This window comes from Acanthaster planci, linkage group LG14 (assembly GCF_054643075.1).
Source record: "Acanthaster planci isolate LZ-2023a linkage group LG14, COTS_SCS, whole genome shotgun sequence".
Classification (NCBI taxonomy): Eukaryota; Metazoa; Echinodermata; class Asteroidea; order Valvatida; family Acanthasteridae; genus Acanthaster; species Acanthaster planci.
The window spans coordinates 8953309-8964519 of NC_141790.1; the positions used below are offsets into that span (position 1 = coordinate 8953309).

At 44.3% G+C, this 11211-nt stretch overlaps 1 protein-coding gene across 1 annotated transcript; it reads right to left on the minus strand.

The window, feature by feature from the left end:
- Nucleotides 1-473: 473 nt before the first annotated feature.
- On the minus strand, nt 474-11141 carry LOC110980764 (G2/mitotic-specific cyclin-B3-like). Its single transcript, XM_022237721.2, has 11 exons — nt 10959-11141; nt 8881-8972; nt 8349-8462; nt 7860-8146; nt 7612-7696; nt 7131-7253; nt 6030-6260; nt 5280-5435; nt 5004-5153; nt 3888-4018; nt 474-2317 (listed from the first exon to the last, which is right to left on the minus strand). The coding sequence occupies exons 2-11, from the start codon at nt 8932-8934 to the stop codon at nt 2266-2268; spliced, it is 1383 nt and encodes a 460-aa protein (XP_022093413.2). The 5' UTR covers nt 8935-8972; nt 10959-11141; the 3' UTR covers nt 474-2265.
- Nucleotides 11142-11211: the final 70 nt, after the last annotated feature.

Sequence of the window (11211 nt, forward strand, 5' to 3'; positions counted from 1 at the left end):
GTACAATGGCATGAAATACCACAACACTCTAGGCCAGCCTGGCCGATGAAAGGGTCGCCCAGCCCACCCCTTTTTTGTCCTTCCTGGCAGGGCTGAGGGCGAACAAAGAAGCTGTTATGCCACACCACAATAAACATAACAATGGCGTTTTTTTTAAAGTGCCCGGCCACGCTTGATTGCCTTCTGACTTACAAGAGATGCATTTCTTGGGTGATTTTTTTTCCTATAAAAGTATGGTGACTACGAATGTCAAAATCATAAAACACCGCCCGGCAGCTTGTAAGTCAAGGGAACTTTTTAGCCGGCGTGAAGTGGTTAAAGTTACAGCATGGTCTGTCCCCAACATGTACAGGCATGTTGGACACATGAAGCAAATATACACGTGTACAGAGAGACGAAAAAAGCTCTTCCGTGTACCTTCCAACAATTCCTATCTTTGGCCAAGAGAAAAATAAGGCGTGAAGTCTCATCGGTTAATTTAACACTGTTCACTTTTATTTCTCTTCAGTTTTATAAGACCCACCGTTTCCTTCAAATGATCCTTCCACGTGTCATGGCACAAATCTGGAAATCATTTGGTACTCTAAAATTCTACATGTATTTACAAAAAAGGTCAAACACCCGTTTTTCAATGCCCGATGGTGTGCCTACTGAGGAATAAGTGAAAACTCTAAATATTCCCCAAGTGTATGGCAATGGTCCATCCCTTTGCAAAGCTCCCCAATTTCTAGGTTAATTTCTGTGTTCCGGATACCAAAGGCATTGCCAAGATTTTTATTGGAAATGCACCGGTGAACATCGCAAGTTGCTTTCTTTAAAGTTACTGCGTTAAACTGTGCACGGAAACTTTTATAAGCTTCCGTTCAGAAGCTGAAATAATCACAGATAACATAATGCACAACACATCTGACTTTGGTCCACTTGAATGTTAAAAACACCTGTGTCCCTTTCCCAGAATGAACAGGTCATATCAGTCTCGTTTGAAAAAGAGAGATATATAACCCACAAGATATGATATCCCAAAATCCAGGTGGAAAATTTCAACACAAGGACCAAACCTGGACCCAGTGCGTGGCGCTTCATTATGGGACAATTTTAGATTTTTCAACTGCAATTCAGTTTGTGCACGTTTGAATTAAACACTTCACTGGAGAAAGACTGTACATTGATAGGATGTTCACTTTATCGGGGTTGGTTTTTATATGTACACGAACAAAAGAATGTTTAAAACAATGGACAAAAATTAAAAGCTGAAATTCAACACCACCACATACAGCATAAGTTTGATATAACTATGTGATGTTTTTACAACTGCTTGGTTCTCTGCTTTCTGTCTCGACTGGAGTGTCAGAAGGCAACTTTTTTTTTCTGGTGATTAAAAATATATGTACATATACACAGTCGACGAAGCTACATGTAAATGAGAAATGTGGTACAGTCGTCATGATTGAAAGGATTGTAAATTGGCCGGAAAAATTGATCTGCTTGTGTTAAAAAGGAAGAGTTGTCTTTGAAAATGTTTACTGTTAAAATCCTGTTAAAAAATTGGACAGAAATTGAGCAAACATAATTGGACTCATTACCGATGGAGTTCAACCATTGCTTTTCGCACGTACCACGATTAAAAAGTTGTACACCACTCTTGGTACAACTGATCACATAAGGGAAAAAAAAATTGGTGAAAGAATTTGGCTTAAATACAGAAAGTACTGGTCATGGTTAAAAAGGAGTTTAAAAAATTTGGAAATAATTATTTGTTGGCAGTATCACCACTTCAAAAAATTCCTTGTAAATTCTTCTAACCAGTCAAATTTGATTTGTAAAAAAGATTTGGCCTGGTCACAGGGTTCAAGGCCTGTAGAGGGATTACGAACGAGCTTTGCGGCCAACTTTTACTGTAAGATTTCAGGACTAACATTCATCATGTTGGAATCATTCTGATGTGCGAAATCATTTTTTTCCAGTTAAATTTAAAAAAAATTCTCACTTTGTGTCGTCACCTGTAACTGCTCTTGTAGACATAAATTAATACGAGCTCAACTGTCAATTGCCTCCGTTAGAATTCTAATTCATTGGTTAATGGAACATGGTCATCTGGACGTTATTTGGTTTGGCCTTGCCATGGTCGCCCAGGCCAGCTGGTCCTCTCGGCACCAGCTTGCAATCCACTCAACGCCGTGGTGTTTTTCTGCCCCTGATTCCGCCATCTTGGCGCAATTTCTCCCTGCAATTACTTTGGTGACCAGTTGCAGACCTGAGTTTTGCCTACAACTGCAGCACATCTAAAGGTGGAAGCTTCGCAACGCCGTAAAATACCCTGCGGGCCAAAAAAAAAAATTACAATGGGAAAAATAGCAACTAGCATAGCCCCCTTTTTGTGACTGTTGCAAATCCCAGGACTCAATGTTGAACACCTACTTACAATCATTTTTTTACCTCATAAAGATATTGGTAATTTGTCTTTGATTAAAACTCAAAACCGTCACAGCAAACTATCAATAGGCTGCCAAACTCCATTCAGCAATAGAGGGATCCCAATACGACACTTTTAGCGTCAATCTGTGCACTTCTGCGTTTGAAAATGAGGCTATATGTGTCAGCTTCAATTCTTAATTTGATCAGACGATGGAAAGTAAGGAGTCAAGACACAAAATACATAAAGGTATGTTAACTTCAGACTTTTCAGGCTGCAAATTTTTGTGGAAGAGTCTTTCAGGATGACTCGACTCGTGAAATCAAAAGAAAAAATAATGGCAATTTACCGCGAACTAACATACTTGCGATGGTCGTTTATCTCGTGCAGTAGGCATGGTTTAAACTGAAGTGGCGTCACACTTACGAACCGGATACTGCATGTACTGTGTTGACTTCGCGGGCGCGCGCGACAGAGTTCAACACAGAGAGCCTCGGTTTCAATGCAGATATGCGCAGACGGCACTAATGTGAAATCCATCTATACGTTTTTTTTTTCCTCGAGTGTAGTTTTACTACATGTACATACTCACTGCGATCATGAGGTTTAAAACCCAGAAATTTTGGGCTGGCATTTCAGGATTGCTGGTGTCACCCTTTTACAAAGTTCATATTGCTTGGTCATAATCTGAGAGTCATGTGATTGCTGTGGACTGCTTTAAAACAAAAAAAAGTCAGTCCGACCAGCTAACATGACCCGACATGCCAACTTGTCAGAGCTGAGCAGATGAAATGTTTTGAAGTCACATGTTACATGGTCATCAGACTATGCCTACACACATGTACTTGATGCAGATCAATACAGTGTATAGTGACTGTTTGTGGCAGTGTGATTCATTCAAAAAACAAAAACAATTTCTTTCCGAAAGCCGACTCCAAGAATTCCAGCCTCGCTTGGCCACGAAGGCCACCTGCCAAACCGCAAATTCTCGGTTTGTGGACCTGCGTGCTATGCACGCTTTGAATTACACAATGAAAAGGCTGATTGTTCGGTGGCATGCGGCTCTACTCAAGCGTCCACATTCCCGTTGCCTCTTTTCAAAGTGGGGACTATTGTGAAGCCGGTGATTATGATGCAAATTAGGTCTTTTCATTTCTGGGCTACTCACAAAGACCAATTACCATACATACAAGAGCCAGGGTCTGCTTTCTTTCACCATGTTCGCTCGAGCGTGGGCCGAGAATAATACCTGAAAAGCAGGCTGAGGATCTCAGTTTTTAGGGTGGCTCTAGCCGCGTCCCGGCGCAAAGGGGTTAATGTTATAACATAGACATCCTATCTACATGAGCTGTGTGTGCATAAAATGCCACAACATGGGCGCCAGATGCACTCTTGTCGATCCTGATTAAAGAAACAAGAAAACCTGTCAGAGATCAGGCAGCTGACATCTGACTGACCGTCATAATGGACATACTTGTGTGAATACTTGTTCCTGATGGTCATCAGCTGCTTGTTGGGCGTGGCAGCCAGCATGGAGTTCAGCTGGCTGGTCAGTTCAGTCAACTCCGACTCCTTGTAACCCGAGTAGTACTGGAGAGTGGTGTCCTGAAGAATGAATACGGAACGCGAATGCATTACAGGCAATGGGTGGAAATCGGGGCCCAACTTCATGGCGCTGCTTAACAGTTAGCAGAAAAGTCATGCTTACTGCTTACTGCAGCAGAAAAGTTTGCTCAGCGTAAAACTAAGCATTATTTCATGGTGGTGCTTGGTGTGGTAGTGCTCACGGCTGCGCATGCACAGAGATTTCCATTGCTTGGTCACTATGTTAAGCAAACTTTCTTCTCCAGGGTAAGAGTGCTTACTGCCCATGGTCTTCATGAGATATATGGAGCCTCCGCAAGCATGAAGTGGTGTGCTTAGCAGTGACATGATTTGGGCGCAGGTGTCAGCTTTAATGCGGTGTGCATGGAGGGACTGCAGGGTGGACGCAAATGCAAGTCTGGGAGGATTTGGAGATCTTGTCCACATGTTTGTATTTGGCTTCGGTTTTGTGAGTTTCACTCTTGCCGAGGAGACTCTACCACTCATTTCCAGATCTGAAGGTCTGATACGAGAACGTGGCTTGGAGCGATATCATTCGTCCTTGCCAATACTTGAGATGAAGCCAAAGACGAAGATGACATCCAGAAAAAGTCTCCAGAAATGGCCTAGGACTGGCAGGGCATGTGCTTGGATTTGGCTCAGCACTATTTAGCATAAGACAATGTTAGTTTTCAAACACTTCACGGGGGCTTAACAACGTTCTTATCATTAATAAGTACTGCATTTTCATTGGCTTTTGGTGGGGTTTTTTTGGCATGGGGGTTAAAAAGTTTGGTACAAGACAGCTACGGGTTTTCATTCACTGAAGTACAAAACTAACTCTGGTACCCATTAATATAATGGATTTCCAATCAACCTAGACGCCCACAAGCTAGATGGTCCACAGATTCAGGGACAAGCTTGTGTGATGTGTACCTTATAAGCTCTCTGTCAGTGAAAGGGGAGAGAACCAGTTTTAAAAACTCTTCCAGATTCTTAAACTCACCCATTCTCCAGTCTTGGTCATCTTGAAGGCCAGCAGCAGGGCGGCCGCTGCGATCAGCGAGTCCCGCGTCTCCAGGAACTGGGCTTCCGTCAGCGACAACTCCAAGATGAAGCGAGCGAGCGTTAGAGTCTCCATGGAGGCGTGGGCACACTATCGCAACAAATACACAAGACATTTCAACAGTTGTGGACAGGTGAGGGGCAGAGTGGAAGATTTGACAGCCTTCCAGAGTGTGGAATTGTTTGTGTCGTGGGGGCCGGGAAGGGGTTAGTTTACCTTGGCATATCTCCGGAGGAATCGGTAGGACAATGGAATGCCCAGGTCAAAGTCCAGCAGGGCCAGGATGGCCATCTCCATGTCGATGAACTGCTGTCTCTCGTAGGCGTCGTCACAGATGTACTTGAAGTCGTCCAGGGCAGGCGGGCAACGCTCCTGAAATTAGGACAGAAATATGAAGTGGTCTCTCTTGTAACGACGAAATTTGACGGCACCGGCACTCACTACAGCAGCAAACGTATCAGGCATACTCAATTGCAACAGGGCCAAACACCCGCTCAGTTGAAAACTGTGATTAGAAAATTTATGAGCAAAGCAAAAATTTGCAGAGCACCAGGGACAAGCAATACACATAGCATAACTTTTTGGCTGGTAACCTGTTTTGCTAAGCAACTTTCTCATGTGCTTAACACTTTTCTGAGCCCCATGAAATTGGCCCCAGGTAGGTTTTTCTCTGAGCGTATTCACTATGCAGCATCGAACAAATCGAAGCATTGTACAAGAGCGACACTGCATTGCAGAAACTGTGAGCAATCAAACCATCTCCAGCATGGCACTTTGCCATCAACTATTCTCAACCATACCCACCGCAGCTGAAGAGACCACAAACACATCCAACCCCAAAACCATGCCGAACCTAACAAGATTTCTATGCCATTGCCAGGAAACTGTGGGGGGGGTAAGGTTGGAAATTCTCTTCAGGAGACAGACTGGGGCTGGAAACGGGCTGAGGGGAAAGTAAAAACTCACGTCGTATTTGCAGGCGATGAAGAGCGAGGTGGCGCCCAGGAGCTGCAGAACATCTCGCGTGACGGCCTTCTGCATCAGGTAGCGGTCCACCAGCTTGACGGCCAGGTACAGCGTCTCGTGGTTCAGCTCAAAGTTCTCCTGGACTTCCACCAGCCAGTCCACCAGCACCGCCCGCATGTGACGGTTCACCTCCGGCTGCCGGTCAAAGTAGGCCTGGATCGGGGTTCGAAGCTGTGGGATAACCAAACAGAAACAAACAAACAAAAACAATTTAGACGGTCCTTTGGATTTTCAGGCTCTTGCAAAAAACATATAGGAGCAGATGACCAGAATTCCAGCAGACAATCAAAATGCATGCGATGCGACTGGCATAAGGAGGGAAGGAGCTCGTTTAGTTTTTCCGAAGGCAAGGCCTTTTGAGAACAAAACAACTGGTCACGTCATGCCAGTTTGGACATGTTCGGTGCATGCAAGTCTACATGTGACCTCGATTGGGCCGACTTTGGATGGGCATTATGTCCCCGAGTGACCCGCAATGTGCTTTCTTTTGAGCGTGCCCCGTCTGAATACCAAGCTCGCCCGCTGGTTGATACATGTACCCTGCGGCTGTGACTGCCTGATGTAGCAGCAAACAGATGCCGTCGCAAAATGCCGTCTCACGTTCTGGCCCATCTCAGACCCCGAATGTTTTGCTTGATATTCCCGATGGCCCCCACTGATGGCAGAAAGCACTATGCTGTGTTTTGTATGAAATGGCATCAGGGCCAATGGCTCTGCACTAATAGTCATCGTAATGCTTACGGCCATTGTCAGGGGCCTCTACATAGGACCAATGATAGCGCCTATTATGGTAATTGATTATGAGTAAACCCAAGGGGTTGGTTTCAATGAACTGCTACGCAAAAAAAACAATTGCCACGAAAAAGCAGCGTATCAGCCAAAATGTAATCCACCACACATTTCTTGCGACTGGATCTCAGTCCACTTCTGCTCAGCACATGAATTTCCAGAGCAATGTTTCACACTTAGCAGCTCAGTGAAATTGGGCCCCGTGCGGGATAAATCATGGCTCGGGCAAGACGCAGACCATGGCCCCCTCACCTCTCGCTCCTTGAGGTAGTTAAAGATGTCCTGCGCGTAGACCGGCGACTGGTTGGGATCATCCTTGTTCTCTTCATCGATGTCCTTGAAGTCTAGCGATTCTTCCAAACTGATCGCCGCAACCTAATCCAAAGGAACACACAATCACAACTCCAACAAGGACTGAAACGCACAGACTGTGCCTCGCAGGGAAACATTGTCACAAATCTGCTCACGCAAACTTGCGTAAGTATTATAAGCTGTTTGAAAAAAAGTTTTTTACAATCGAGGACTCCGACAGTCCTCTCATGTCTATGTGAACAAACAACAAATAAACTCAGCAATGCAGATTTGACAGCTAAAACATCTTCATACTCTTTTGTATCTACGGGTACAAAAGTCTGACTTCTTTACAATACGGTATGGCTCGCTTTCAACATCGCTGGAACGCCAGTGGTCAATGGAATTCCAAATTTGACAAATTGACCCGAAAAGTACCAACCGCATCTTTGATATCTGTCTCCGCCGTCTTTGCATCATTGCGTTGGTTCATCAACTCCACCGTGTCAACAGTCTCCGGTGTGGAGCTGAATAAAATAAGAAAATAAACAAAACAAAATAAATATCTACAGCTAGGCAAAAACCGGGATGAGTCAATTCGAAGAAGTCACTTTTTGAATATTTGACAATTTGTGAATGTAAACTTATCTGTTGATAATTTTGAGCCATGCGAAAGTATTTGGAACACACCTTGAGGAAGACAGCAGGTGGGATGAAGACGAGGAGGTACTGGATTCCTGTGACGAACTCGGTGATGAATCCTGTGATGAGCCCTGCGACGACAAGATGATCTCCAGGCTCTCGTTCTGGGCCTCTGGCACCACCTCCGTCGCCTTGTGCGTTTCCCCGTCGGGCCTCGCACTGACCAATGATGATGTGGGAGGTTTTGTCTTGGCCAACTGCTGGGACGAGGTGGACTTCTTAGAGGACACGAGGGTCACTTTCTTCTTGCCTTCATCTTTCCTGGCGAGTTTCGCCTGCATTGGTTTGGGGCAAACAACCAAAACAGAATTAAAGCACAGCAGCTCATGAATCTGCCATGCACGTCACCACAACAGAGGAATAGAAAAACAGGCAATCTATTTCACTGTAAAAATCTTAGTGACTGAAACCATACTCTGTTACGCTTTAATAAAACTATCGTTCAATTTTTTTTTTGGGGGGGGGAAGCACACTCACGTTTGTGATGTCACCAAAGGCTGCCCTCTTTGTTGGCTGCTGTCCTTTGGGTGACCCGCTGGACCGTCTCTTGCTCTGCCGCTGAGCTGGCTTGGTGGGTCCATCCTGATGAATCTGACGGGGAATAAAAGGAAAATAAATGTGGATCAGTCGCGAGCCTCTCAGCATTTGTTGGCTGCCAAACCGTTCTGTCTGAGGTAAAGCCTGTCCGTATTTGGCTAGAAAGTGACCAAGGATGCAATTTTCTGACGTCAAATCAAATTGTTTGTGCTGCAAATTGTCAAAAATTTCAACACATTTAAAAATCAAAGCCGCAAACGTTTGGAGAAATTACATTTCCTTTGCTTTTGCATTCGCCTGAAATGTGAAGTAGTTCTTAAAGGAAGCAAATTCTCTTCCATCTGTCACGACGTTGTACATGTACACGTACGGTGTATGTATGTATAAACATAACCACTCAGTATAGGATTTGTTGAAGTGTAAAATCTGTCCAGTTTGGGACAAGGCTGTGGGTTGTGGGGACCCTCCTGACCTGCTGGATGTTGCTGTTGGCCACCTTGGGCTTTCCTCTCATTGTAAGGGGCATCTTGGATTATGTCAACCACTGTAAATCCTTCACAGAAACTGCAGCGAAAAAGTGGCAAAAGAAATTTGTTTCAATGTTTAACGATTATAGATTAGAGTGTTCCAATATGAACAGGCTACAGGTAAAACAGTTTAATTTTTAAAAAAAGGGGAAAAAAAGACCACCAATTGCACATGTTCACTTAAGCTTCTTTCTGGGTGGTGTACAGAGTAAGGGGAATTTACGTTTAATTTGTAAAATGCTTACAAAAACATTTCCATACCGTTTAAACGTTTAGCCAACACATTACAGAGGCCGCCATCACCTACCTCAGTGTCTTCATACATGCATTATTACATAGTAAAAAAAATGTACATGGTCCAAGCTACAGAGTGTATGTGAAAATGTAGATTGATGTTGGAGCATTTAAAACCAACAACGTTCATTGTTTTAGAATCCACTTTTTCTGAAAAAGTACATGGATGCCAAAAGGGAAAAAAACCAGTGTGTAACAGGCATCGTTCACAATAAAAATGAATGCCAGATTGCATCAGTCGATATGTCAAACCTCTTCGGTTCCGTTTCACCATTTGGGAACATAAAATCTGTAAATCTGCTGGTTCATGCGCCTATTCTCATGCCAATACCTTTTACACACATAATTGTACACATGACCTATTTACTTCGGTATTCTATTGTTGTAAGGCTACAACACTAAGAGCTGTAGTTTCGCTGGTTCCAGCCGTTTTGAAGCAGCGTTCGAAACCAAATGTTCAAACTGTGGCTGAAACCAGTGAAACCAGAGTCTAAGCTGAATCCACTCGTTTTGAAAACGCTCTATGTCTTCAGGAGTTTGCCTGCAATTAGCGAATTGCTGGAACAAAAACCATACTCCATGTCGACAATCTGCACAGCTTCAGCACCATGTCCCCAAACATCCCTTACATAATCGGTGCCTCTGTTTCTCTTTTAATGCACATCAGCCAGAGGCAATTTACTGGTTTTTCCACGGCCATGCAAAGCCGTACGAAAGCCATTCAAAATTTCGATTTTTTTCATAGGTTTGTACACAAAGTTGGATGCGCCCATCACTTTGTACACGAGTCAGTGCTCCAGTTTTTATACATATTATTCTATGGACAAAGTGGATCATCGAAATGTCAATGGGGCAAAGTGGTCAGGGGGGCAAAGTGACCGGGGCTCGGACAACTCAACCATTTGCCAAACAACTTGGCACAGTTCGATCATTGAGACAATGCAACCGGCGGGACTAGACATCGACTGAGACAAGTTGGCTAGCCATGAGTGCACGTGAGGATAATAACTTCACCATAACCTCTTCTCAAAATTGAAAAAGGAAAAAAATGGATTGGGGACAGATTTGCCGTCTCTCACACAGGCAGACTTGGGATTGATCATCAGTGCAGATGTGGGCAAGGACCTTGTGCACTACCGATGGTGTGCAGTGCCACTGCCCCTGCTTGCCCTGAAGAAGGTACTCAGTTACCGAAAGCTCAGCAATCACATATTTCAGAACACTGATTTGATATTATATTCTTGTCGATATTCTGATCACGGTGCAATGCAGCCCTTCCATATTTCTCTGAGTAATTATGGTCGAGTTGTCCAACATCCAAGCATGGATTATGGAGAAGTGACCGACAACCTCGTCACTAGCCATGACTGCCTGGATTGCCCTGTATTTTGTGTAGGATTAGAAATCGCAAAAAAAGGGGACCAAAGGATGCAGATCACAGTGCAATTTTCAATTTTTTTCAAATAGAAGGAAAACAACCAAGCCTTGTTGATTTACATGTACGTGGCCCGATGAAAGTACTTTTACTTTACCGCCCCTACGAGGGCCTGCGCCTGAGATAAGGCCTGCGTAGGCTACTGCTTGTGCCAAGTTGTGGGCCTCGGCCTACATTATGTGTACGTCTATCTCCGCTACACTGACCCTTCATGGAGCAAGGGAGCAGAGTGAGCCTGGTTGGTAATGATATGTATCAAATCGAGGAAGGAAAATAACAAATCAAATGTCATACCCGTCGTTCCGTCTGCTGTATATCCCTTTACTTAAGATCAATTTTGTGTCCACAACTGGCCTCAAAAACTTGGAATAAGCCGGAGTAGTCTACCGAAAGTGCCTAGAGTTAGAAGAACGCTCTGATCTGGCTACGCGTTCTTTTGTTGTGTTCATGGATATTAGTCGGGATGTGCTACGCTTCTCTATGCATTTTTGAATTGGACGCCAGCCTTGTGCACGTTCGGGGCCAGTCAGCTGTTTGGACACGACGC